Genomic DNA, 27,694 nt, shown 5'->3' on the forward strand with positions numbered 1-27,694 from the left:
CCCTGCTGCACAAGGCACAGCAGTCGCAGGTCACTCTCTCTCTGACTATGCAAAGCGCTGCTGCGAACCCCCTTCCTTCCTGCCCTCCGGCCCTCTCTGCCCCCTTCCCTCCCACCTACAACCTCCACAGCGCCGTGTCTTTCCCGTGCCCCGGGGCTGGGAGACTGGCAAAGTCCCAAAAAGCACAAGCCTTCAGCAGGCTCCTCCATGCGGAACAGCCGCGGCGTCCTCTGCTCGTCCCCACGGCCTCCCGGGTGGAAACCTCAACGAGCTGCCCGGAGACACTCGGGGCGCTCATCGGCCACCCCGGGCGTGGGTCCCTGAGCACTCGTCCCTCCACTTGAGTCCCCCTCAGGGCCTGGGAAGAGCAGCCCCGGCCGACGGGGGGGACGGAAGCCTCAGCCCTGCGCTGCCCCCGGGAGCCCCGCAGCCCTGAGAACCCTCACCCACACACGGGGCTCAGGCGAGAGCGCTACCCCCGCTCCGACGGCCGCAAACCCCAGGGGGCAGCGCCGAGAGCCTCAGCAGAGCGGAGGGGGGAGCCTTTACCCTTCCCTTCATGTCCTCCCTCACGGACCCCCCCCGGTCACACACCGGGATCCCCCCGCCCCTCACGGCGAAGGGGGCAATGGAGGGGGGGGCGCGTGCGTGCGAGCGCGGCAGCGGCGGCAGCGACGAGTCGGGGGGGGCGCGCACGCACGCAACACGCACGCGCTCGCGGCGGGGGGGAAACGGGACGCCCCGCGCACGCGCAGAGGCGCCCCCACCCGCCCGCCGCCGGCGCAGCCGCCCCCGCCCCCGCTCCCGCTCCACCGCCGCGGCCCCCGCCCCGACCGCCCCCGCCGCCGCTGCTCCTGCTGCCGCTGCCGCCGCTGCTCCGCCGATTCGCGGCGCGCCCGCCCGCCCGCCTCTGGCCGCGGCGCTACCCGCCGCCCGCCGCGCCGGAGCCCGCGGCGCGCCGCCCATGCGAGACCCCCGCGGCCCGGGCAGCGCGCAGCGACCCCCGGCCGGGCCAGGCATGTGAAGATGTCAGTGGGCTGTGCATGCCCTGGTGAGTGCGCAGCGGCGGGGCGGGGGCTGCCCCTCGGGCTGGGGTCCCCGCGGCATCGGGCTGGGTGGGGAGCTGGGGGCCACCTACGGGGTGGGGGCCCCAGTGGTGTCGGGGTCTGGCTGTGGGCTGGGGTCCCATGGTGTTGGTGTTGGGGTCCGGCTGTGGGGCTGGGTCCCCTAAGAATGGGCGCTGGGGTCCGGCGGTGGGGCTGGGGTCCCCACTGCATTGATGTTGCTGTCCTGCTTTGGGGCTGAGATCTACAGTTACGGGACTGAGGTCTCCATGGCATTGGTGTTGGGGGCTCCGTGGCATTGGTGGTGAAGTCCAGCTATGGGAATGGGTTCTCCATGGTATTGGTCCATGGGACTGCATGGCATTGGTGCTGGGATCTGGCTATGGGGCTGAGGTCTTCACGGTGTTGGTGCTGAGGTCTCCATGGCATTGGTGCTGGCATCTGCCACTAGTGCTGGGGTCTCTGTGGTATTGGTGCTGGGGTTTGGTTATGGGGCTGGGTCCCCGGGGCATGGCTGCTGGGAGCTGACTACAACACAGGGGGCTTTTCAGTGTTGGTGCTGAGGTTTGGCCATGGTGCTGATGCTGGGGATAAGCTATGGGTGTCAGCAAGGTGTGGGGACTGGAGTCCTAGTCACTATGGTGTGGGTGCTGGGTTCAGCCATGGGGTTGAGGTCCCCATGGTATGGGCTGTTGGAATCCAGCTGAAGGGCTGGAGTCCCTAGAGCATGGACGCTTGGGTCTGACTGTGGGATTGGAACCCATGGCATCAGTGCTGGGATGTGGTTGTGAGGCTAGGACTCCATGGCATGGGTGCTGGGGTTCCTCTGGCATGGATCCTGAGATCTGTTGGACTAAGAGATCTGGGACCCAAGAGCACATGGATGCTGGTACCAGCCTGGAACTGGGACCCCACAGGCAGAGTGCTGCAGGGGCATTGGGCAGGCATGCAGGTGGCACTGTGAAGAGTGACCCCAAAGTACCCCTGTGGCCAGAGCAATAGGTCTGTGGGGTGCCACAGCTCCCCGTGTAGGTGTGAGGCACAGTGTCCCTGCAGAGACTTTGCAATGATGCTGGTGGACATGGATGCTGTATGGCCCCCCACCATGGCCATTGTGGGGTGTCTGCTGGAGAGCTTGTTCCTAATTCTGGAGCCTGCGGGCTGGCAAGGCTGCAGGACTACATAGGAGGTGTGATGAGTTGGTGAGGTCTCAGCACCTAGGAGGGTGCTGCCGCAGGGATACTCATCTGCACGCCTGGGCTTGGGGGCAGGTTTGGGGCAGCTGGCCCGGCTGCATCGCCTGCTGCTGTGAGCAGAACGTTGCTGTGCCAGGAACAAGGCAGGGCAGGGGTCCCGGAGGGCTGCTGGAAGCTTGTCCAGCACCAGGTCCCCGTGGCGCTGGCCAGCAGACAGGGAGCCAAGTTTGGGGGGCCCTGGGGAGAAGGTTGTGCCATTTCCCTGGGCATCTGGCACATGGGGTCCCTGTGCGGGAACAGCAGGGACGCCCCTCAGCCCAGTTCCCGTGGCAGCATCCCTGTGGTCCCGCGAGAGCCTCCTGCTAGTCCAGAACCCCGTGCTGGGGGGCTGCTGGAGGCAGTGGGGCGCTGTGACAGCACACGGTCCCCGTGCCTCCCCCGGCGCCGCCTCTGCCGAGGGGTCTGCAGCTGGATGAGCGGGGTGGGGAAGGGGTGCCCCTGCGCGGCGGCCCCCCGCCCCTGCGCTGCCTGCGCCTCGCCGCCGTGTTTCTATGAAGCCAGGCGGCCCCTTCCCCCATCCTCCTCCTCCTCCTCCTCCTCCTCCATCTCCCACTGGAAGCTGCCAGAGCGCTGCTTCCTCAAGCAGAAAGTCACGTGAACCTCCCTGCGAGCCAGGCCGAGCAGCCACAGCACCCGCCCCGCAGGCACCCCGCACCGGGGGCACGGCACCCCTCCGACACCCGCAGCCTTGGCGGGGCTCCCGTCGCGGCAGGGCAAAGGCCGTGTGACGGCCAACGGGGGGTCCCTTCATATTCCCCGGGAGCTGGCCCCACGCCACTGGGAATGTCATCGGCATGTTGGTGGGTGCAAAGAGGGGGGTCCTCCCTCGATCGGGAGCCGTGGGGTCACCCCTCACCTGAGAGTATCCTTCTGGACGGCTTCATGTGTTGTGTCCCCCCCACGCCGCCCCTGCCCGCTGCCCCAGGGCAGGGAGGACACGAGGCTGCTGTGCAGTGTTGCCGTGCAATGTACATGTGCCCCCCGCGTCTTCCCCCGCTGGGGCTGGGTGGCACATCGAGAGCCTGCGCCCCCCTCCCCCTTCCCCTCCCCGGACTGTTTATCGGAATATAGAAAAAACAAGCTCTGCCGCTGGCCTCCCGCCAGCCAGAAACATTTAATGAGCCTCTCTGCCCAGGCTGCTCTTCAGGGCTGCATTAACTTGGAGGAGTTTCCTGCTTGGGAGCTGCTGCCGGGGGGGGGGGGGGTTTGGCTGCCCCCCTTCCAAGTTGTGCCCTCCCAGAGGGATAATGTACTCCTTGCCATCCCTGGGGGTGCATCCTGCCCCGCTGCAGCTCTTCTTGCATCCCTCCAGAGATGTTTCCCTGCTCCTTTCTTCCCCTCTGCAAGAGCTTTGGAGCAGGGAGGCTGCTCAGCTGGGAAGCTGCTGCACTCTTGTCCCTGAGGATAGTGGGGAGCTGCTGGGGCCAGTGGAGGCCTGAGGGGGCTTTGCCCCCCACCTCAGATATGGAGAGGTGAGCAGCAAGAGCGCAATGGGCTCAGAGAGGAGGTGGCAGCGGCTGGGGCAGCAGCTGTCTGGTGCTGGTGCCGGTGGTGCTGTGCCCAGGGCTGCTTGGAGCAGGGCCGGCAGACAGGTTTTGGCATCCAGACCCCAGCGGGGCCCTGACCCCTGGGGGCACCTCTCACTCTCCCAGCATGCTCTGCACTTTCTTCCTTAATTATTTTTGTTATTATCATTGTTTTTCCCCCTGTAGTGATGGTGTCAGTGCAGGGGGGGAGGAGGAAGCAAAGCAGAGTGGAGCTGTTCTCCCTCCCTGCGGGGCTGGCTCCAGCTTCATGGCAGGGAAGCAACTTTCCCAAGGTCAGCCCCTTCCCTGGGATACCTTGTAGAGAACTAGCCTGTGCACCCCTCTGGCTGGAGGGAGAGCTTCCCAGGGCACATGCTTTGGGTCCCGGGATGGACACGTCCAGCCAGGGCACGGCCCATTGCCGTATCCCTCCCTTCTGCCGAGCTGGCGCCATGCATCCCCCACTGTCACGAGGCCGAGCTGTGCCACATGCCTTCTGCGACAGATGCGCTGGGAAAGGGATGGCAGCGAGCGGGCTGAGTGCCGCGGCGGGGGGGCCAGGCAGCCCTGACCTCTGTGGGCTCTGGCTCCCAAACACCCCCGGGGATGCCTGGCACCTTGGGGTGCCCCTGGGCCTGTTGGGGAGGAGGGGAGCAGTAGGGGTCCTGAGGCCTCATTGTGCATATTGGTGTGCTCTAGTCCAGGCTTTCTTCACGTTACCAGTGATGTTTGGATGGAACGCGTTACTTGCCCTGTCCCCCTCAGCAGCACAGTGCCTGACACTGATACAGTGTGTGCTGCGTTGCCTGCCCGCTTATGGCATGCTGTGGCAAAGTCGTGATGGGTTTGTGGCTGTCTGGTGCTCAGTGAGGGGATTCCTCAGGGGTCCTGTTGTTGGTGTGAGGCACCATCACAGCGCTCCTTGGGACCAGTGTGAGCTCACCCAGGATATGCCTGGAGAATCCTGCATGGGTTAGTGCCACACCAATGCCAGCGGGTTCAGCACTGTGTATTTGCACTGGGCCCCAAGTTTATTCCAAGAATGTTGTTACCTGCTCAGCACAAACTGCTGTGAAAGCTGCTCCCAGGGGAGTGAGGGGATGCCCCTGGGGGATGGGACCTCCAGGGCAGGGAGGTACCCTTGTGGCCAGGAATGCACTGGCCAGGTGGCTGTGTGCCCCCAGGCAGGGCAGGAGCTCAAGTGTCCCCTGCCCATCCCATTCGGGTCAGATCACTCGATTTCATGCCACCCTCTCCTCCCCCAGTCTGCTCTGGGATTCTCTCGCCATATCCATGTTGCTAGAGCACGAAAGGCATGGGTCTGCATGGTGTGCCAGGAGCATGCTGGGACACTTGGGAGCATGGTGCCCATGCACAACAACTGTTGGTATGTCCTGGTGCACCAGCTGCACTGTCAGCGAGAGCCCCCAGCTCTGTGCAGGGTGACACTGGGCCCTGGGGCTGCTGTTGTGCACGGTGTGGGTGCACCCCTGGGGCTGGGGAGCAGTGGGTGTGGGGACAGCTCCCCGGGTGGTGGGGTGCAGGCAGGATGGGGCTGGGTGACCGTTATCAGCTGCCCGCAGGCTGCGGCTGTGGTTTCCTGCCGGTGCCGGGGGGAGGGTGCTGGGGAGCAGGCAGGGCTGCCAGGGGGCTCCTGTGCCCCACCTGGAGCGGGGATAGTGGCAGTAGTCTGCCCCTCTCCCAGGATCACTGCTGGGCACGGTTGGGGTGGCTGCAGCAGGGGTGATGCTTGGCAGGTTTTTGGGAGGTTCACTGCTGCGTGCTCATTGGGGTGTGGGAAAGTGGGCTGTGCACCATTGTTGGATGTCCCTTTTGAGCAGGAGTGCTGGTGGGGCTCAGGAGTCTCTAAAGCTGTCAGATCAGCCTCCCAGTGCAGCTCACCCCCTTCTCTCCTGGGCAGGTCAGGGATGGGGATGAACGTTAAACCCGAGGCGTAATCTCCACTGTGGCAGGCGCTGGCCCCTGTCCAGCCCTGACCCGCCCTGCCCGCAGGGTGACCGATAACACCCTGCCCGCACCCCTCTGCTGCCACTTCCTTTGGGGGGCCCTGTGGCATGTAGCTCCAGCCCCCCTTTTGCAGGGTGTCTCTCTGCCTCGGCTTTGTAGAACCCACAGTCAGGTAGGAGAGCTTACCCTGCACCAAGGTGACGGTGCCTGTGCCCCAGGATGGACCCCTGGTTGAGAGGGTGGCACGAAAGGGGTGGGAGGGCCCCTGCTCTCTGCCAGGAGCAGCAGCCTCAGGCCCTCTACTACACACCAAGGGACAGGCGTTGTGTATGCAGCCAGGTTTCTGCAGTACAGCTCGGGTGGCTGTACATAGTGATTGCAGCTCAAGCCAAGCTGGGACATTGGTGGTGTTGGCTGGACTATTCTACACCAGCCAGTTGCACCAAATTCTGCTCTGCTATGTGCATTCTCCTCCAACCAGGGTCTTGTTCAGCCTGGGGGTCTGCTCTCCAGGGCAGAGGTTGCCCCTGCTTGCTCTGAGTAGCTGCAGGGTGGTGAGTGCCAGCTTTTGCCTACACCAACTCCTGCCTCCCTACTAGGAGCCCATGGCAGCTCATGGCATTGCAGGCACGCAACTCTGCTGGGCATGGGGCAGGTCCAGGCACCCCGACCTGCCTGCTTCAACTGGCCCAGGGCGGGCCCGGGGTGAGCCCGGGGCAGCTGCGGGCAGGGGCAGGCAGGAGCACGGCAGCGGGAGCTCTCTCCCTGCTGGGGATGGCAACGCAGAGCTGCTGAAGGAGCTGATGTGGTGCAGCATTGCATGGAGTTGGGAATGGGGGTGCTGCATGGGTACAGGGAGTGCCAGGCTGCCAAAAGTCCTTGCAGAGGGGCATTTCCCTGCTGAGGCTGGGGAGATGTCCTTATGCTCCTCCCAGCTTGGTGCCCCTGCCAAATCCTTTGGGCAGCCACGGCATGCCATCATCGCTGCCAGCGCGTGCGCAGCAGGAGGCTTGGACGGTGGCAGGGTTCCCCCCCAGAACCCCAGGCTGCCCCCGAGTGGCATAGATGGGGCTCTGTGTCAATCCCTACAGGAACTGGACCTGGAGCTGTGGGAGCTGCCATCACCATCCCACCGTGGCCGTGTCCCTGCTTGGCCTAGCTGGTGGGGAGGAGGCAGCTGCTAACAGGAAGGACACGCATGTTAGCAACAAAAACACGGCAGTGAGAGGAAGCAGAAGCAATGCATTATTGATGGAGCTATTTGATGCTGCTATATTCGGAGAGCTGCTCGGGAGTGTTCAGCAGCACCATGTGGGGGGGTAGCTGAGGGTGGGCTCAGCTGCTGGAGTTACCTGCTTCGAGTCAACCATGTACAGCCATGGCCCTGTAAGATGTCCCTTACCTTCTCCCAGGGGAGCTTCTAGTGTGGGAGGGCACAGTGACATGTGTGTACCAGGAGGGATGGCTGCCTTAGTGGGGGGGAGGGGGGGGCGTTTGGTGGGTGGCAGCTCCTGGCTATGTAAATCTCTTATGGATGCCAAGGGTCCTCTGTGGCTTGGGAGACAAGAGTGGAGGAAATGCAGGGGGAGCAGTGGGCCAGAGACCAGGATGCTCTCTGACCAGGGCTGAGTTCCTGTAGTTGCAGGGCTGGGTGTTGAGGATTCTGCTTTGGTTGTCTTTGAAGCGGCAGTGCCTGTCCCTTGTTGGTCTTCTTGAGGGACAGAGGGCAGGCACAGGATGCTGGGGCTGTGCAGCCATGCTGCATGTCACCCCCTCCCTGCTGTGGGTTCCCAGGCCAGGAAAGGGGCTGTAAAACGAACCATTCTTGTAACATGAGAGAATCCACCTGGAGGCTCTGGAGGAGCCTTAAAACCCTGCAGCTCTGGCAGGCTGGCCCCGGGCTTCTGCAGAGGAACTGGGGCTCACTGCTGTGGGTGGCTATGCTGGGGATGAGGTCTTACAGGATGTGCATTGCGATGTCTCAGGGACAGGAACGCTGTGGGGCATTTCTCTGTGCTAGTGCCACGGGGAAACCCCATTCTAGCAGGATGTGCCAAAGCTGGCTTGTGGACTGCACCTTCCCCTTGGAGCCTTTGGGCAGCCCAGTGGTGCTGAGGCTGACCCATGACACCAGAACAAGGTGTGATGTGAGGGTGGACACCCCATATGAACCTCATGCACTCTGGGGTTCTGCACCCCACTGTAACCTTTCTCCATATCCTCTTGTTTTGGAGAGGATAGGCACCAATATATGCATTTGGTTGCTGCTTGTCCACTGCTCACATATTCAGATTGATTTCTCTGTCCCATGCAGGATGCAGATTTACATAGATGTGGCCCTGTAACTTCTCATCCTGCTCTGGCAGCCTTTCCCCAGCCCCTTGGTTTTATTTCTGCCTCTGGGTGTCTGGAAGTGGTTCTGGCTTTGAAGGGTTAATCCCAGGAGCCCCCAGGATCTGCTGCCTGCCTGGCATGACTCACCATGTAGTTTTCAGCCTCCCCCAAACCTCCTCTGGAGAGATGGATCTGTGGCTTCTCCAGCCAAAACCAGGGGCCCCTCCTGCTCCAGAACTCCCTTTTTATCTGGTCTTGCATAGCTTTAGGGAGGAGAGAAGCCCCTCCTTGAGAAACAGGGAAACAAAGCATATTTCTGTTTGAAGGATGGTAGGATTTGCGGGGTTGGCTCTTGTGTTCTGGAAAGGGGGGGCTCCAGGACGCATGCAGTGCTGCAGGCTGCATCTGCATGCGTGCGATGGTGCCCAGGTCTGGCTGCTCTTTGGACAAGTCCGTGAGGTTTGGAAGTGCCAGGCCAGTCCGTCTCCTCGTGCAGGCTGTGCTGTTTGCAGAGCCAGCAGATTTTTATTATTATTTTTTATGTAAGCGCGTGTCCGCGGCCCTGCTCTAGGCCTGCTATTGCCAGGGCCCCAGCCGGGTGTCAGTGTGAGCATGCCCTGCCTCCTGCCCTGCTTGCCTGGGATCCCTCAGGCACACTCTGCAGGCACACTGAGCCATGGCACAGGGATCAGAGAATCAGAGAGACCTGGGCATCCCCTGGCTACCCTGGTCCACACTGGGCTCTTCCCATCCGTTTCCCTGGGAGGAATCCCTGTGCTCACTCCTGCTCTCGAGCTGCTGCCAGCTCCCTGGGCTGAGACCTGTACCAGGTGTTGGATCAGGGCTGCACTTTGGGGAGACGAGGCAGGCATGGGGCCCTTGCTAGGGGGAGAGTGGAGGCTGTGATCTGGGGGATGTAATGCCCTAGCACAAAAACTGTGTAGCCCTGTGCTCCCCTCACATGAGCACTTGGTGAGGAAGGGGCTCCCCCACACCGTTGCTGCCACACACACTTCCCAGCTGCATCCCAGCCCTTCTGCTCTCCATCCAGCATCTATTTAATTATTAACTCGGCTATAACCATAAACAGCTGGGGCTGCTGCAGCCACGTGGACCAGTCCAGTGCTGTCGTCAGAGCTGAGCAGGGACACGTGAGCAGTCCCAGAGGGCTGCTGAGCCCCGGGATAAATTGCTCCAGGCATGTTTGCTGTGGATGCACAGGGCCTGGGGATGAATGGGGGCTGCTCTCTGATCCCCTGGCCATGGCACTGGTGCCAGGAGTCTCTAATATGGGGACAAAATGACCCTTATTTCACTGTTTTGCAGTATTTTGCAGTAGCAGCGTGGTGTTCAGTGCTGGTGGGTGGTTGTGCCTTGTGTGTCTTTGTGCCTTGGAGTGAGAATGGGGTGCGGGTGGACTGTGTTTAATGGCAGTCTTGGCCAGGAGGGCTGTGCCATCCCGTAGCTGTCACCAGCATTGCAGCCAGCACTCTTTTTGGCCTAATGATGGTGAGGGTCAGCATGCTGCAGGCCCATCTCACCCAGCGCCACAAGATTTGGGCTGTCAGGAGGACAAGGCAGTGAAGGGCTGGCGTGCTGGGGCACTCACAGCATCCCTGTACCCAGTTATCAAGGCACTGACAGCATGGGTACCTCCAGCTGCATGTGCCTTTCACAGAATAGGATGTCACAGAGGTTTTTAGGTTTACAGTGAATTGTTTTCTCTGTAAATCTGGGGTTTACAAAGAGTTTTGGTCTATTTAGCCATGTGGCTGTGGAAAATGATACTTTCAGGGTAGCCTGCAAGAGGAAGGGGAAATCATGGTGGTGCAATGTGGAGCAGGACAGGGTTGGAGCCTACTCAGCCGATGAGTGTGAGGGACAGGAGTGAGGGGATGCTGCCTGTCCCTCTGCAGTGCTGGTCCCAGACAGCCACATGTTTGGGGAGCAGGGGGCTTCCCCCACTCTTTAGATGCAGGGCTTTGGGGGTGCACAAGCACAGAGGGGAGGAAGCCCCCAAAACCTCATGGATGAGGTTTTGCACCAGCCATGTCTGCTCTGTTGGGTGGAGGGGGGGTGGGGGGAAGCAAGTGTGCTTGGCAGGATCCAACTGGTTGTACTGCATTACCCCAAGGCTCGGGGAGGGGATGAGGAGCGGGCCTGGCCCTGCAAGCAGGGGGATGTGGGAGGGTGTGCATGCCCCAGGCATGGGTGCACACCTAGCCGGGGCTGTGCCGGGAGGCCTTTGGGAAGGCATGCAAGTGCATGCCAGCCCATCGGCCTGAACAGCAGCCCATGTGTGCAGGGTGAGCTGTACCAGCACACGTGTGTACGTGTGTCTGTATGTGTGTGTGTCTGTGTGCATGCACTGAGCCCCTGGGCTTGCCGGCTGGGCTGGCAGCAGAGGTCTGTGCCAGTCTGACTTACCAGGGCAGGAGAAGCTGCAAGGGGCAGATGTGGGGCAGAAGGGGAATGGGAAAAATGGAGTTTCTTTATAACGGAAATTTTCATAATGGATTTTTTTCCCTAAAATCTTCTAACTAGAAGAGGTTGCAGTTTTATCAAGGAAAGGAGACCCTGGGAGTATGATGGCAATTGCAAACTGGAGCATTTTATTTTTCATCCCCCCTTCACAAACAAACCGGTTGTATTTTTCTTTTCTCGTCTGAAACTGGGAGAAAGGGAAACAAGTTTCAAAAAGAAAAAAAAATCCTGAAAAAACTTCAGACACCCCGAAACCAAGCTAGGGAAAAGGTCTATTTTTATTCAAACTTTCGCAGTAGGGAAAGAATCCTTGCCCCGGCTGGTGCCGAGCTCCTCAGCGGGACGCGGCTCCCTCATCCCCATCTCGGGAGTGCCTGTACCGGCACCGGGCGGGGGGGGGGGGGGGGGGGGACAGCTCTCCGGGGACCCCCATTCGGGCGTCAGCCCTGGCCCGTGGGCCCCCGGGCGGCGCGGGGCGGGGGAGCCGGTGCGGGGGGAGCGGGCCCCGCTGCCGCCGCCGCCGCAGCCATTGTGGTCCCGGCCGCGGCGCAGACAAAGGAAGCGCCCCCGCCCCGCCCCGCGCCCCGCCCGCCCCGCCCCGCGGCGGCCCCGCGCCGCCCGCCCGCCGCCGCCGCGCCGCCGCCGGACCCCCGCCCGCCGCCGCGCCGTGAGTCACCCCGCCCCCCCGCGCCCCCCTTCCCCCCCGCGGAAGTTTCCCGGTCCCCCCCACCCCGGTGGCGGCCCCGCTCGGGCGGCGGAGGTGAGGGCCGGGGTCCCGCCTGCGCCGCCCCCGCGTCTGCGAAGTTGTGCGCGGCCGCACCGCGCCGCCGCTCCCCACCGGGGCCCCGTACGGCCCGGGGTCCCCGCGGCAGCCCTCTGCCCGCTCTCTGTTCCTCCGGCCCGGTTCTCCCTGTCCTCAGCTCCTCTCTCCTTCCTCGGCTTCCCTCTCCATCCTTACCCAGTTCTCCCGTTCCTCATCCCTCCCCAGCTGCTCAGTGCATCCTTGGCCCCTCAGCTCGTTCCCTCCCCTCTAGCTCCCATGTCTGTCCTCCCCCTCCCTGCCTGTGGTGTTCCTCCCCTCCCCTGGCTCCCCTTTCTTTCCAGCACGTATTGGCTTTTGGAGCGGCACCCCCAGCCTGGTGGGGTGCTGCCAGCAGCCCCCATGCCCTGCTGTGCCCTGCTCCATCCCAGCCTGCAGCTCCCTTTGTTCTTCTCCGGGTTCCTTCCCCTGCCGAAGCCCCTTGACAGCTGCCCCACGCCCTCCTGGTCCCCCTGCCTGTGCTGTCACGGGGTTTACGGGGCCAGTGCCTGGCTCTTGGGGCTGCTCGCCTGCAGCACCTCACTGCTTGCTGCAACTTCATCCTTGCTCGCAGCTCAAAGGGTCCCGCCAGCCTCCCACGGGTGCAAAGGGAATAAAACACATTTTTCAGAAGCTGCCTTGCTGGGTTCAGGAGGCTCAGGGGGGTTTGGGCATAGGGTGCTCATTCTCCCTGGCAGACAAAGCACTGGCTTTACCTGGGCCAGCCAGAAGTGGGGACCAAGCTGAGGGTGAGCACAGCATCCTCGGGAGTGGGGAAGCCTCAGCAGCTCCAGTTTAGGAGTCAGCATGCACGCCAGAGCTGTGGAGGGGTGTCTTAGCTTGGCAGGTGTTTTCCTGGAGCCCCTTTGGTAGAACCTGCTGTGGTTGGCTGCCCTGATCTTGGGTGTCTGGCCTAGTAGTCCCTGCCAGCCTGCCGGCTAGGGATGGGTGATAAGCACTCCTGGTGGTCCCTTGGCTTGGGCAGCCCCCAATCCCATCCCTGCAGCCTTAGCTGGCAGGCACCATGGCAGGAACCTGCTGAGCAACTGCTGTCCCTAGCCAAAGCCAGTGCTGCAGCAGGAGCCAAAACCAGAGGTGTCAGCCACTCTCAGGGTGAGGTGTGAGCAAAGGGTTCCAAGGCTGTGGGGTCTAACAGGGAGCCACCTTCTGGGGGCACACAGTGTGCACTTATCCCACACTGCAAACTGTCACCTGCTTTCTTCTCATCAGGAGGGTCTGAGCCTGCTCGAGGCTGGGCCGGGCAGGTGTGAGAGCAAACACCCCTTCCCAGGGTCTTCCCAGTTGTTCTCCACGTGCTTTCAGTAGCGCCTTGTCTGAGCAGTTTTGCAGCGACTCCTCCAGTGCTGGTCAGGTATCAGCTCTTACTGCTTCTGTTGCAAGTATGGGTAAATATCAGTGTCCTTGTTCCTTTAAAGCCTTAGGTTTTGGAGTGTTCTCATTGTGGGGGAATTATGGTTTGAACTGAATATGGTCTTTCCACTCCTGATGCTGTAGAAATCCCAGGTTTGTGGTCTCAGCACCCCTTAAAGACTGAGTAGTGCTGAGGAGAATGACATAAAGTTGTGTTGCCTCAAACTGTAGAACTTGTGATCCAAGGTGGACAGGCTGGTGCTGGAAGGTTTGGTGACAAAGGTTTTGCTGCCGTTTGGTGACTTTTCTCCTCACCAGGAGCAGGTCACAATCCATGTAAAATAGGAAAAGGGCAGTGAAAAGCCACAGAAGTTCAGTTGAAGCAAAGGTTCCCCAGGCTAGGGACCTGGAGCCTCTTTCAGCTTCTTTTCAGAGAGCAGCGATAGCTGGAGGCCCTGAGCTTGCCCAGCTCCTCAGGATGTGGGAGCAGAGGGTGATATGGACCAGTCCAGCCCCAGGACTCCATTCCTGTTCCATGGCTGGTAGGGTGGCAGCAGTGCTTGGCCCTGAGTGGTCTCTCTCAGTGTGCCCTCTTTCATGTGCTTGCGGCTCTGCGCTGGCATGAGCTTGACATGGCCATTAACAAGACAAACCTAAAGTGTGGTGGCAGAGCAGGATAGTGCTTCTCCTGGCCCTCTCACTTGGAAGCCTCCCATCCTCTGAGTGATCTGGGGACAGAGTGCTCCTGCTGTTGTTTGCTCTATGTGTGTTTGTGGGTTGTCACGCTTGCCGCAGTGAGGTTTTGCTGCCCCGTGGGTTGCTGTTGTGTCGGGTGGAGTTGTAACCAGGGATGCCGGGGTAAGAGGGTTTCCCTGGGGCTGGGTTCCTCGTGCCTTCAGGAGCACTGGGTAGGTGTGCTTGACCATACCGTGTCCTTTTTCTTCCTGGGGTTTTGGCCCTGTCTTGCACTGGCTGTCCAAAGGCCTGACACCAGTGGCAGCTGCCTGTTCAGAGGTGGGAGTCTTGCAACCACTGCATTTGCCCTGTCCCCAGTGATGCCAGCAGCCTGCCTGTCCCTTGTTCAGCAACTCCCAGGTTGCCTTTGAACCGAGTACTGAGAAGAGAGAAGTTCTGCCTGAGCAGGAGGGCAGAGGCTTGCCCGGCAGCTCGAAGAAGCAACGGAGGTGCTTTGTGAGCTTCACTGAGAAGGTTCCTGCTATGCCCGCACTGTCCCTCCTCTCCATGGGCATCTGTGAGCTTTCCAGACCTTGTTGCAGGCGCTGCACACCAGCGCCATGGTTCGCCCCCGGGCGCATGCTGCCCCAGCGAGGCCAGCTGGATCCTCGCCCCGGGAGTTATCCAGCTTGTTTCCCCCCTCCGGAGCGGGCGTCTGGCCGGCTGCCAGGGCTGCGGGGCTCCACCTAGGAGGCAACATGGAGCAAGGCGGCCGGCGGCGGCAGGGCCGCGTCTCCGGAGACTACGCGTCCCAGCGTGCAGCTCTCGGCGCCTGGCAGCGGCAGGGAGCGAGGGGAGCGATGCATCCCGGGATCGCGGATCTCCATGCGCCACGTGGGGCTGACAGCCTCCTGCGCTCCGAGGCAGCGGCGCTGGGGGTCCTGCCGGCCTGGAGGGTCACTGTGAATCCCCCTCTCTCAGTGTAAGCACAGACCTCAGCCTCTTGCTGTCACTTCCCTGCAGTGTGGCTCTCGGCTCCAGCTCTCCTGGGCAAATCTTGTCTCTGTGGAGGGCTGCCCTGACCAGCAAGCTCACAATACCATGCAGAGCTGTGTAGTTTTGCTCCACCATGTGCGTGGCAGGCAGGCAGCTGTGAGCGGGGATGTTGGCTTCATGTTCTGCAGGGCCATCGGCATGGTTAGCTATAACTGAATTATTCTGTGTTGCCGCAGAGCCTAGAAAACCTTTGATGATGAAAATCCTAGTTTGTCAGGAGGCTTTTATTCTAGGTATGCTGACAGGGGTTTTTTTTCCAGCCCCATGGTTCCCACACGACATTGTTTGCCAGGGCTGCACCGATGCGTGCTGCAGGAGGGATGTGAGAGTGGCAGGGCCCCAGGGTGAAGGGGTCTGGGAGAAGAGGGAAAGTGTCTGAAAATTTGAAAGTGCATTTCTGAGGCTGAAACCGACAGCGTTTGATTATGGATCATCTTTGAGACAGTGAACTGAAAGGAGTAATTAGGGACAGTGGGATATTTCCCTGAGAGTTGCAGGAAATGACTGCCTCGTGGTAAGTTGATAGTAGTGGAGCTGAAACTGGGTTATCTGTGGGATTGCATCTGGGGCTTGCAGCCGTGAACGTGATTCAATTTTCTGGCTGTTTTGCAATTGGCAGGGTGTGCTTTTCTCCCTTTTTCCCTCCTGGAGAATTCCCCGTCTACGTGTCTGAATCATCTGAGGAAGAAAATTGGAAGGGGGAGACTCCTCCTGTCCCTAGACACTGCAGGAGACCCTGAACCCTGGCAGAGCTGAGGCTGTGGGACTGTGCTGAGCCCTGACCTGTAAATCCACATCCCGGACAGGTTCTCTTCACCTGATGCTTTCAGATAGCACTGCTTTGCAGCCTACATCAAGATTGTCACTTTGTCATAATTAGCTGCAGGTAATTGTCCCTTCTCTGGCTGTCCCCCTAAATTTGTGACCCTTTGTGCAGAGAAGAGCACCCTTGGGTTCAGATGCTTTGTGTGCTGCTGTGGGGGACTTTTGCACTAATATTGCAGGATTTGACCTGGGGCTGGGACACCATGCACGTGGTGTGGTGTGGTGTGGGCAGGGAGGCAGCTTGTGGTCCAGATAAGCTCTGTGGATGGCTCAGATGTGCAGCTTGGGAAAAGAGAGAGAGCAATCCCTGCATGCAGGTGGCAATGCAGGTTTTGCTCTCAGACAGGTCAGGGCCAGGCAGTGTCCTGGCTGGGGTCAGCCTCTGGATGCCACTGAGTCCGTAGCACATGGTCTCCTCCAAAAGTGGTATCTCCTCTTCCCTGGAAAGCCCAGCCTCGTGGGAGTTTCAGCTTCACCAGTTGTGCATTTTTAAAGCATTTGGGGTTTCTGCAAATTGATATTGTCACTAATAATGTCTCAGGCCGTGTCTTGGTGGGTTCCACTTGAGCTCCTGTGGGCTTAACAACAGCATCGGAGTTTGCAACTGGCCTCTCCTAGTCCCCTCTATTCCAAAGAGAAGGAGAAAGAAGAGGTGAAGGCAAGCTTGTGGGGGCAGACCATGGTCTGCTCCATGTGCCTCTGCCTGTCCCAGTCACTCTGAATACTTGGTGTTTGCCTCCCAGCCCTGCCAACTTCCCGGACACCAGGCACTGTCACTGGGCAAAACCACGTGAATTCTTTGAGACGCTGCCCTGCACCCAGTCCCAGATACCACCCTCATGCCAGCGGTACTGGCCTGGGAAGATGTATTTCTTCCCCTATCAGGGCGCCCACACCCCATCGAGGCAGCCGTGCGAAACAATGCCGCTATTTACACTTCAAAGCCTCGTTAGGCAGCACGGAAGCAGGCACGGAGCATTCCGGGAAGGACCAGCCCGGCTGGCCTCTTCTTCCTGGGCTGCTGGGCAGAGCAGGACACTCCCCAGCTGAGCTGTAACCCTGCAGCCCCTTTCAAGCCCCACTTCTTCATTTTTTTTCATCATTTATGTTTTTAGCCTCTGTCTTGTTGGTGAGCTTTGCTGCTTACACAGAGAGCACACTGGCTGCCCAGACAGGGGTGGCTCCTGTCTGGTAGGGGGGCACCGATTCCTGCCAGCAGTCACAGGTATAGGAGGAACAAGATGATGCTGCTTTGCCTCTGTCCTCAGCAGTTCTTTGCTCTTTGATGGTGAACTGAAGTTATGGGAGTTCAGGCAGGGCTTTTCTCCCTCCTTTCCATGTCCCTTGCCCAGGCAGGCAGCTCCAAGGTGCTGGTCTCAGCTCACAGTACCCTGATATCTCCTGGCTGTGTTGGCTCTGTGAGGTGTCCAGCATGCTTTTGGTGCCTTGGGAAATCTGATGTTCCCCAGCTCTGTGAGCTTGGCTAGGATGTGAATCATTCCTGCTCCAGCAAACTGGAGAGTGCACCAGAAGGGCTGATAGTTCACAGGCAGGAACAGCAGAGGAGAAGGCATATGGAGGGTTGGGCAGTGCTGGGCTGTACGTGAGTCACGGGCAGAGCACCTGCCTTCTGTTCCCTGGGCGGGTGCCCACCTGGAGCTGTTGACTTGCCCACGCTTTTGTGGCAGGTCTGTGGACCTGGCCTCGGCCAAGGATGCTGAGCTGTGAGATCCCTTCCCGGGGTTCCCTTCTGCACCTCCACGCTGAGGAGGAGCCATGGAGCCTCCCACCTGGCCACGAGCACTGTGCTGTTTGCCCAGACCTGCCTGGGCTGGTAGCTCACCAGCTGCAGCGTCAGCCTGATTTTTTTCCCTTGCTGAATGTTTTTGTGTCGCTGGGCCAGCACCTGTGAGCAGCCACAGGAAGCATCTCCTGTTGCCTCATGTTCCACAGGGGCATTGCATGCTCAGCCACCAGGCAGCATCCCTGTTTGCACCAAGCCTTCCTGCATCACCAAGCCTGCCCAGGTCCTGTGCTCACTGCAGGAGGCAGAGCAGGGGCATGCAGAAACAGCAGCTAGGGCCGGGTGCTTGGGACGGGCCACATCTGCGTGTCTGTGTCACTGCACCTGGCTGGAAAGGGCTTGCAGGCAGCTGGGGCAGTATGAAGGAAATAGGTGGTGATGGAGGGATGTCCTGGACCAGGCAGCATGGCCTGTGTGTGAGTAAAAGTTGGTGCTCCTGCTGCTGTAAAGTAATTGTGTTACTTCATGTTATGTGTGTAGTGTGTCTACAGTGAATGTAGAATTTGGACAGTTTGTATCAAATCCTAAGGCTGTTGTTAGTATTACTTCAAACCACTGAATCCAGTGACATATTTTACGCTGCATTAAAAATAATACTTGGTCAGGATACCAGTCTTGCTGAGGTCACATAACAGGCTTCTCTCCACTCCTCTAGATCCTGGCACAGATCACTCAGAGCTCCAAAAGCAGGGTGTCTCCATGTTCACCTGCTGGGAAAGGCCCAGGATAGAAATGGAGGCTTGGATAGAAGTGATGGCCTGGCTTGTCTTCTGTCCTATCTCCAGCAGCAGGGAGCTAGGGAAGAGCATGAGAAGCACAATGGATGCAGAGTGATGTGTCTCCCTGGTCTAATCACACCAGGAGACCTTCCTGCACCCTGAAAAACAAGATGGGAACTGAGGATAGCAAGAAGCCTTGGGAATTTAGTTTTCCCATGTCTCATCAGTGAATAAAAACAAAGAATTGAAGGATGAGACCTGCTGGGTCTGATTTTTTTTCTGCCCCTCAGGACATGATGACCAGAAACAAGCAGTGCATCAGCTGCTACTGTCTCTGCCTAATGAATTGGTTTGTTTTCAACAGAAGTTGGGGAGTTTTGGGAAGTTTCCTATGTGCTGAACATGCTTCAGTGTCATGTTGTATAACAGCAGAATGGAGGAAATAGAAATGCTGTGTTTCTACTACAGTTTGGGGTGAATTATTGTCTGTTAGGCACAAATGGATGTGGATAAAGCAGAAAGCAAAAACTCCTCTGCAGCAGCAACTGACTAGCACTGAAGTCTCTATTAAAAATTGTTTTATCTATGAAAACATTCAGTAAGAGCAAGGAGCCGACATTGTTAGCAGCCGTATGAGAAATTGTGCCATGTCCCACTTATCCTCACTGCAGGCGGGCAGGAGTGGGAACAGTGAGCCACGGCTGAGTGGCTGGGCTGGCTCCAGCCCCACAGGACTGGTAGATCCTGGTGAGTGCTGGAGAGAGACTGGCTTCACCTGCTGTGGGGAAACATGGTGAAAAGGCCCCAAGAAAACCAAGAAGTAAAAGCATTCCCCCATTGCAAGTTGGATTTAATGCTCGGGAGGTGACCCCTTCTATTTTTGACCAGCCCTTGCTCAGCAGTGTGCGCAATCCCTGTGACTGCTGACTTGGGGTCCCAGATGGCTCGGCAGGGGTGAAGGTGATACCTTGGTTGTTCACCTCTGTTGGCTAATGAGCTCTTAGTTGCAACAAGCTGGACATCTTGGGTCCCTGTGCTGGTGGCACTGCTTTCCTTGACTCTGGTGCTTTTTACTCTCCTCCTGTATCCATCGTGGTCGAGCTGCTGCTCCGGTCCTGTCCCGGCACCCTTCTGCACAGCGTGGCCGTGGAGCCCAGAGGGGCAGTGGTGTCTGGCACCTCTGGGACGCTTCCCTCCGCTGCCGGGTTTGCTTTCTGCAGTACCGGGTGGCAGTCCTGGCGGTTGGTGGGCGTTGGGAAGTGCCTGTCCCGGGGCTGTGTGCGGGCGGGAGCCGATGGGGATCCTGCCTTGGCCCCGGCTGCCGCGGTAGCCCGGCACGGCCGGCTCCGGGGCCCCGCCTGCGGCGGGACGGGGCAGACGTGTCTGTGCTCGGCAGGGCCGGCTGAGCCGGTGGAGCCGGAGCTGCCTGGCAGCTCGCCCACTGCTGCGCCCCATCCAGGTCAGCCCGTCTGCCCGCCTGCCTGCCGGCAGGGAGGGAGCCGCGTGCCTCAGCAGCATCCTGGCGCAGCGTGCCGGGTCCTGCCGGCCCCGCGGGGCTCGGGAGCAGCGCTGGCAGCCGCTGCTGCCGGGAACCTGCCCTTGTGCTGCCAGTGGGCTGGTGAGTGTGGGAGCCCCTGGCTGCCCCTAAGGAGCCTGGATGGGGCTGGCTCTGCCCGGCATACCTAATGTCTCCTATTGGCAGGTCTGGGGGCCCCCAGGTTGCTCTCAGAATGTGTGCTGGTTTTGCACATCGTGTGCTCTGTTGCAGACCCCATCACACCCCATGCCCCTCTCTGGGCTCTTTGTCCTTTGCCCTGGTGGGCAGTGAGGCTTTGGGGTGGTTTGATCACAGCTGGGGGCTGGCGTGTGGGATCTGTCAGTCCGCCTGGATCCGGGTGGCCACTGGCCTGCCTGAGCGGCAGATGGTGGCTGCCTGGGGACCTGCCATCCATCCCTCTGGGCAATTATTCACCCGTCACCATGACGATAGAAAGGTCAGCAAAAAGATCCTGTGTGATTCCCGGGTGGGTCGGTCAGTGGGATTAGGAGCAGTGTGGGAGGGAGGGCTAGGGCCAGCCAGCCCTTCTTCAGGCTCACCAGCTGGACTGTCCCCCTCGGGCACATCCCCAGAGCCCAGCCAGCTGAGAACTGACAAACTTGGGGTACCAATGAGAAACCCTTGGGATGCAGGTTGGGCCCCTCTGGCTGCTGATCCTGAGAGCTCAGCCTTGACCCTGTGAGTTCCATCCTGCACAGGGGAGGCCTGGAGCTGTGTGTGGGATGAAGGGAGTAGGCTGACATCCAGGGGGAAGCACAGGAGGGATGGGGCTGTGCTGATGGAGTGCATCCTTCCTCCTCCTCCTCCTCCTCCTCCTCCTTGCAGCAGGAGCAGTGTCTCTCTCCTCACAGGGTGCCCCTGACTGACCCATGTCCCCTCTCTCTCTCTCTCTCTCTCTCCAGGCTGTTCCTCTAAGTCATTCAAGCTGTACTCGCCAAAGGAGCCCCCGAACGGCAACGCCTTCCCCCCCTTCCACCCAGGCACCATGCTGGATCGAGATGTGGGGTGAGCTGGGGCCCAGGGAGGGGTCTGCAATGTCTAGGACACTCTGCAGTTTGCACCCTAGGGTCTCTGTGTTATGCTTCCCAGCAGCAAACAGAGACTGCAGTGCATGGAGTTCAGTTAGCACAAGAGCAAAGAGGGAATTGGAGCAGGCACATGTGATAGTGGGTTGAGAATGAGTGATATTTGGAATGAAGGAAGCCTCCAGGTCCTGAGCTGTGTGAGGCCAAACCCTTTGCCTGACTAAGCCCCTGAAATGAAAGGGAGCCCTCCCAGCTCCTGCCAAAACAGCCCCTTCTTCATTGTCTGTCCTGCCTGGCACCAGTCACTACTGCAGAGGAGCTGGGTATGTCCCCAGGGAGCAGTTGGCTAGGTCTCAGGGGTGGAGGAGCCAATGCTGTGGGATCAGAGCCCAGTTTTGGGCTACAGCTTGCCCCATGGGGCTATCAAATATTGGCAGCCAGAGTACAGTCTGCACTGTGGGGAGTCACTCAGCTCCAGTGAGCCTGACTGCCTGCTGTAGCCAGGGAAGTAGGAGATGTGGTGAGCAGGGAGATCCCTGCTAGCCCTGACATGTCTGCATCTCTTTCCACTGCTAGACCTACTCCTATGTACCCACCGACGTACCTGGAGCCTGGAATCGGGTAAGCATGGGGGGCTGGTGTGGACCCTGCTTGGGGGGGAGCTCATGCCTGTGGTGGGGGTGCCTCAGCAGGGCCAGCTGGGGCTTTTGGGAGGATTGCTCAGACTCTGCCAGCCCTGGAGGGGCTGTATGTGTTCCCCCTGTGGGCTCAGGACCCCTCCACACCCTGTGGCTGTCTTCCCCTCTGATGGCTTGCTGTGCTCTCTGGGCAGGAGGCACACGCCGTACGGGAACCAGACCGACTACAGGATATTTGAGCTCAACAAGCGGCTGCAGAACTGGACAGAGGTAGGCAGCTGGGAGCGTGAGGGTTGGCCAGGGCAGTATTTCAGCAGTAGGGGCCCCCACTGCCTTCTTCCACATGTGGCCGTGGGACAGGGCTTGTCACCCCCATCTCTGAGCACTCAGCTCGGTGCACAGTCTTCCCTGGGTTAAGCACATGGCTGCTGTGCCTGGCAGCCAGTGTCTGTCTGTCTCTCTCTCCTCCCTATAACTTAGCATCTCTCTGCCATCCCCAGGAATGTGACAATCTGTGGTGGGATGCCTTCACCACAGAGTTCTTTGAGGATGATGCCATGTTAACAATCACTTTCTGCTTGGAGGATGGACCAAAGAGATACAGTGAGTACCAGCTTGAGCCCTCCTTCCTAGGGGCATTGCAGCAGTTGTGTGCTATGGGGGATGTGGGTAGGGTGTCAGAGCTCAGCTGTTTCCAGCCAGAAGGTATGGGGGGACCCTCTTCATGTATATTCCAAGGAACATCTGGATAAGCTGGGTTTACTGACCTTATTTTCCTCTTTCTCCTGCTGCAGCGATTGGTCGGACTCTGATTCCCCGTTACTTCCGCAGCATCTTTGAAGGGGGAGCCACAGAGCTGTACTACGTGCTCAAGCACCCCAAGGAATCCTTCCACAACAACTTCGTCTCGCTGGACTGTGACCAGTGCACCATGGTCACCCAGCACGGCAAGCCCATGTTCACCCAGGTACTGCCAGCACCCACAGCTTCTGCTGCCCTCCTGCCTTGGTTTTTTGTGCCCTCTTGGTGGCTGCAGTCCCACGGGCTGTGCATTTTGGGCTCGTGGGAATGGCTTCTGTGAGAAGCAGAGGCAAGCCACTGTGAGTGTGTTCCAGTGTGCAGCAGGGGGTTCCCAGGGGATCTGGGCTGGGGGAAGCTGGGGCAGCCTGTGCCTGACCCTGTGCCCTGCCCGCCCAGGTGTGTGTGGAGGGGCGGCTCTACCTGGAGTTCATGTTTGATGACATGATGAGGATAAAGACGTGGCATTTCAGCATCCGCCAGCATCGAGAACTTATTCCCCGCAGCATCCTTGCCATGCATGTGAGTACAGCTCCATGAGCTCCCCTGGGCATGAACAACATAGGGCTGGTGAGCTCCTCAGGCTATTCTGCAAGTGGGGGACCTCAACTCAGTCCTGCATTACAGGCCAGGGCATGGGAGGGCTGTTCCCAGCCTGGATGCAGCTGAGCCTTCTGTCCCTCTCACTCCTAGGCACAGGATCCCCAGATGCTGGACCAGTTATCCAAGAACATCACACGCTGTGGGCTCTCAAACTCCACACTCAACTACCTCCGAGTAAGTGTGCGAGAAGAGGGGAGTTGCAGCTTTGCAGCTCTGCCACGTCTTGTGCTCTCAGCTGCCTGAAGCCTGGCTGCCCTGGGGTGTGGGTAGGCTGCAAGGCTGGCTTTGCAAAAGGGATCTTGCAGAGGGGCTGTAGAGGGCTATGGGTCTGTCAAATCCCACAAACTCACAGCGTGGGTGGGGTCGTTGCAGCACAGACGCCTGCCAGTAGAGGTGTAGGGTTAAGGTTATGGGGTCTCCCATTTTGCTGAGGCTCAGAGCATTGCAATCTAACCCAGAGTCTGTCTGCTCTCTGCAGCTCTGTGTAATCCTAGAACCAATGCAGGAGCTCATGTCACGGCACAAGACCTACAGCCTCAGTCCCCGGGACTGCCTCAAGACTTGCCTCTTCCAAAAGTGGCAGCGGATGGTTGCTCCTCCCGGTGAGTCTCACACTGCCTGCTCTGCTGCCTGCTGGGACTGCCTGTGAGTGCAGGCTTCTCCCAGCCCCAGAGCTGTTCTTGGCTTTGTTTCATAAGGCTGGGGGTGGTGATCCAGTCATTTGGCTCCTTTCTGTGCTGGTCTGCCTTCCCCGTGGGGCAGAGCAGGGCTGCAGGCAGCCAGTGCCCCCTGCCTTGAGGCTGCCAGCTGCCAGTGGAAAGCAAAGCAGGGATGGAAATGTTCCTGCCCCTCACCTGTCCTCTGGTCTGGAGGACAGCAGAGCTGTGGAGGTGAGGAGGGTGGTGATACAGCCTGGAGGAGAATGTGTTCTTTGAAGAAGTAGGGTTTGCATAAAAGGGCCTAGGGGGCACCAGCTTCCTCTTGCTGGTACTGACCATGTATGTCTCCATCCTTCACCAGCCGAGCCAGCACGGCAGCAGCCCAGCAAGCGCCGGAAAAGGAAGATGTCGGGGGGCAGCACCATGAGCTCTGGTGGGGGAAACACCAACAACAGCAACAGCAAGAAGAAGAGCCCAGCCAGCACCTTTGCCCTGTCCAGTCAGGTACCTGTAAGCATCCCGTTTCCATTCTCTCTTCCTGCTCTGGGGTGGAGGGGGGGGTTCTCTGCCCCTGCCCCTGGGAGCTGCTAGGGGGAGACCCCCAGGGACTGCCTATCTGAGCCACCCCAGTTCTTCCCATGTGGTGGGGAAAAGAAGGAAGGGATGTCCCAGCTGCCTTCCATGAGTCCCTTTGCTCTTCTGCATGGGAGTGGGGATGTGTTTGCCCCGCTCAGTCGCCAAGCTCAGGTTCTGCAGTGGAGATGAGGAAGTGGCCCTACAGCTGGGCAAAAAGGGGCTGCGTTGATGAGAGGGGGGTCTAGCGGCCCAGGCTCCCCCCACCTCGATTATGTTTCGGGACCGTCTCCCCTTTCAGGATGTGATGGTGGTAGGCGAGCCCACGCTGATGGGGGGGGAGTTTGGGGACGAGGACGAGCGCCTCATCACCCGGCTGGAGAACACGCAGTTTGACGCCGCCAACGGCATCGACGACGAGGACAGCTTCAACAACTCGCCCGCGCTGGGGGCCAACAGCCCCTGGAACAGCAAACCGCCCTCCAGCCAGGAGAGCAAGTCAGAGAACCCCACGTCGCAGGCGTCGCAGTAACGGCCCCCCCCGCCGCCCCGTGGACTCAGTCCCAACCAATCTACCTGTACATTTGCAACGGAGAGTGACTGGGAAGCGGCGAGGTACCGGGGGCGGATCAGCGCCACGTGAACGATGGGGTGCACGGCCCGGGGTGCACGCCAGGCAGGCAGCCCCCACCGTCACCCCCGCCGCCTCCCCGCACCCCCACGCCTGCCTCCCCGACGGACCCCAGGGCAGGGTGGCTTTCCGGGGCCGTAGCTTCATTATTCCCCCTCTGCTCTTCTTTTCTGCTTCTTGCCCAGAGAGCTTCTCATCCCTGTCCCAACATGCCCAACCCCTCCCTGCCGACCGAGGGGGAATTAGTGGGGAGGTGTTGGCAGCGGCTGGCGTTACCAGATGCCATGTGTTGGGGTCTGGCACAGCACAGAGACCTTCCTTCTCCCTGGGCCCTGTGGTTGGTGTTTGCTGAGCAGCCACTTGCAGTGGGGTTGCACATCCCCTGTCCAAGGTGTGGCTGGTTGGGAGGGGCAGTGATGGAAAGCCTTCCCTGTGCCTCGGGCTCTGCCATGGAGCTTCCTCCTGCCAGGGTCAGATCCTGCAGTGCTGGGATGGTGTTGAGGATAGGGTCCCGTCGCATTTTCCCACTCTCCTGCACCTTCCCCTTCCCCTCGCTCCCCAGAGCGAGGGCGCAGCACAGCCATGGGGGGACTCTTGTATATAGGAAGTGCGTGGTGGGGGGCTGGGGGGGCACGGGGGACCCGCGGCTCTGCTGGAGCAGCCGGTGCCCTTGTTCCCTGCCTACAGCCCCTGTGTTTCCCTCCACCCTGCGTGAGTCTGCCTGGGGCCCCTTTGCAACCCCTGGCTCCTGGTACCTCCTACTTTTGTCTTTTTTTAAGAAAAAAAAAATAATATTATTAAATTGTAAGTTTAAAAAAGAGAAAGAAAAAAAAAAAAAGGAAAAATACCCCCTCAGCCCCCTTGCCCATTCCCCCCCTCCTGTCCTGAACCCTTTCACCCTGTCCTGACTTTTGTACAGGCTTCTTCTCATGGAAGTCTCATTTTATATCCAGTTCGGAGAGCTTCAAACCAAGGAGAGACTTTGCAGACTTCCTTTCTAATCCCTCCAGAGGCTGGGGAGGGCAACCCCTGCCTCTCTTCTCAATGTAAATCTTGTGTGCTGTTGTCCCTGCTCCCCCCTCGGGTTCGTGTACCTCGTGCTTGTACATTTCCGCGCTGTAGACAGTGTGTACGATACTGTTCTTTCAATGTGTTATCACTAGAGCAGGTGCCTCCATTGATGTTAGGGGAAACGACGAGAAAAATAATAATTTTTGGGGTTTTTTTTGGTTTAAAAAAAAAAAAAAGAGAAAAAAAAAATCCCTTCCAAGGCTTTTTCCAAGGAGAAGATGGGAGGTGCCGGGGGAGGGTGTTTGTGCTAACTAACCAGTTCATCCCAGCAGCCTTGGAGTGGGGTTTTGGGGGAAAGTGGGAGTCTGGGCTGCCTGTGGGAACCCCGTGGCATGCCCCATGGAGGGGTTGCAGCAAGTGCTGCTGTGGGAGGGGACTGCCCTAGTGGGGGTATAAGTGTGTGTAAGAGTGTGTGTGCGAGAGTCTGCGTGTCTGTCTGCGTGCGTAAGGGAGCCTGGGGCGGGCAGAGCAGCCCTGAAGTTTGGGGGAGTGAGAGGTGCACTCCATTCTCTCTATCAGACACCCCCAGTTCCCTGCTGGGGATCCCACAGTCTGTGTCCCATTGCCCCATGAGGCTTGGGGCTGGCAGGTGTCACTGAGGGCCTGCCTGTGCCTGGGGCTCTGGCTGCTGCAGGGGTGCTACTAGCACTCCATGCTTTGCCCACTCCTGGTGAGACTGCAGGAGGTTGCTGAGATGGGGTGGGGGTCACCCTGTGTGTCCTCTCCTTCTGCTGTCCATGTGGTTGGGCAGGGAGACAGAGCCTTGAGTGAGCCCTGGTGTGATCTCAAGCTGAAGATCCCTGGAGAGATGCCTGTGTTGGCTCCTGGGCCCCTCCCTGGGCAGGCCGGAGCAGGAGGGCTCAGCCCCTCAGACCCCCAGGCACGGGGGTCCCCACAGCCCCTTTGCAGGCAGGGGTGAGAGCCCAGTGTGGCAGGGAGGGGGGCTCTGCATCACAGTTAAGGTACGATTCTCCATGCCATGCTGCACGGCTGCCGTGGAGGGTGCAGAGCCCTCACTGCCATGGGCACACTGTAATGCCTTTTTGTTTCCTTTTTTTTTTTTTTTTTTTCCCCCCCCTTCCTCCCCTCCATAGTTTGTGCCATTTATGAGTCATGTATGGTACCAATAAAATGACTTTTCGGTTTGAAGCTGTCCTGATCACTTACATCTGAGCATGGGACCAGGCTGACGTGGACAAGGCAGAGGGGAGTTGTCCCCTCATGTCCCTGGTACCCTGGCAGGGAGTGTGGGCACAGGGCTCACTGTGTTCCCTGGATGATGCTGGCCTGCTTGTGCCTGCTGGTTCCCAGGCACGCCACAGCTGGCTCCCTGCCATGCCATGGAGAGCAGAAATCCCGGCAAGGGTAAGGTACTGGGTTGCTGGGAAATGGCCTCAGTCCCCCAGGCAGAGCAAACAAGCAGCTCAAGGCCTGCCAGGACACCAAGGTGATGGGTACGTTCCCTGGGGAGCAGTGGGGGCCGTGTAATCCTGCCTGGGAGCAGGGCAGGAGCAGCTGAGCACCGTGGAGGTGTCCTGGGGGGAGCAAAGGAGGGACAGGGGACTATAACAATCTCCTTCCAGAAGCTGGGGTGCCCTGTGCCAGCTTTATAGGGATATGGGGGAAACCATGCTTGTAAAACAGGGCTGATGCAGCAAAGGGTGAGAACAGGATGGGCCTGTATCTTCCAAGTTGGAGCAGGGGTTGGGTCGAAATCTGCAATGAGGGACATCACCAGGCTGTGACAGGGCTGAGGTTGGGGGGCTGCAGGACACAGGTGCTGTGGTAGGAGCTCATGGCTGGGCAGGTGAGGGGAGGGTGGCCCTGATGAGTCTATGGTGTGGCACCCAGAGCTGAGGCATCAATAAATACCTTCGTTTCTGACATGCCCGAGCTCTGGCAGGCTCAGTGGGATGCCCTGGATGGGAAGGGAGCAATGCCCTGCAGGAGCAGATTCTGCCATCTGTGATGGATCCTCCATATGCCTGGCTGGATCCTGCACATGCACCCGAGAGCTGCTGGAGGGCCCCAAGGCAACACTTCAGGCTTGAGGTCCGAGCTGGAAAGCCCAAGGGTACCTGTGAAGCTCCCAAACCTCCTTCCCCCACATCAGCTCCAGTGCTGTGGGAAAACCACTAGTTGTTGCTTTTTTTTTTCCTCTCTTTTTTTGTTGGGATGAATCTGTGCCCGCTGCTGCTCTGCCCAGTGCCAGTGCTGTGCCAGAGGGTCCCACATGACACTGGCACCCAGCATGGGC

General features: G+C 59.4%; 2 protein-coding genes across 6 annotated transcripts in view; one reads left to right on the top strand and one right to left on the bottom strand.

Moving 5' to 3' along the window:
- The window catches only part of PPRC1 (PPARG related coactivator 1), a 19,874-nt gene extending 16,653 nt beyond the window's left edge, over positions 1-3,221 (bottom strand). Inside the window, exon 1 of the mRNA XM_071446206.1 lies at positions 3,177-3,221. The gene's annotated coding sequence lies outside the window, so the exon portion shown is untranslated. The remainder of the gene's footprint in view (positions 1-3,176) is intronic.
- Positions 793-26,586, top strand: LDB1 (LIM domain binding 1). Of its 5 annotated transcripts, none has more exons than XM_071446217.1 (11): positions 793-1,051; positions 20,342-20,444; positions 21,041-21,085; positions 21,297-21,372; positions 21,603-21,705; positions 21,897-22,069; positions 22,300-22,422; positions 22,594-22,677; positions 22,982-23,105; positions 23,524-23,666; positions 24,037-26,586. In XM_071446217.1, the coding sequence occupies exons 1-11, from the start codon at positions 1,027-1,029 to the stop codon at positions 24,265-24,267; spliced, it is 1,230 nt and encodes a 409-aa protein (XP_071302318.1). In that variant the 5' UTR covers positions 793-1,026; the 3' UTR covers positions 24,268-26,586. The 5 variants fall into 5 exon arrangements, with proteins under 5 accessions (XP_071302318.1, XP_071302317.1, XP_071302319.1 ...); XM_071446216.1 differs by having other exon boundaries at positions 795-1,051; positions 23,524-23,672; XM_071446218.1 differs by lacking the exon at positions 793-1,051 and adding an exon at positions 3,060-3,120 and having other exon boundaries at positions 23,524-23,672.
- Positions 26,587-27,694: the final 1,108 nt, after the last annotated feature.

The sequence above is a fragment of the Agelaius tricolor genome, unplaced genomic scaffold (assembly GCF_023055355.1).
Source record: "Agelaius tricolor isolate 1412-34295 unplaced genomic scaffold, bAgeTri1.0.p SCAF_22, whole genome shotgun sequence".
Taxonomy (NCBI): domain Eukaryota; kingdom Metazoa; phylum Chordata; class Aves; order Passeriformes; family Icteridae; genus Agelaius; species Agelaius tricolor.

Coding starts and splice junctions, on each gene's coding strand:
- LDB1 (XM_071446216.1), top strand. CDS start 1,027: ATGTCAGTGGGCTGTGCATGCCCTG. Junction 1,052..20,341: donor AGTGGGCTGTGCATGCCCTG/GTGAGTGCGCAG, acceptor CTCTCTCTCCAG/GCTGTTCCTCTAAGTCATTC. Junction 22,678..22,981: donor CCACACTCAACTACCTCCGA/GTAAGTGTGCGA, acceptor TGCTCTCTGCAG/CTCTGTGTAATCCTAGAACC.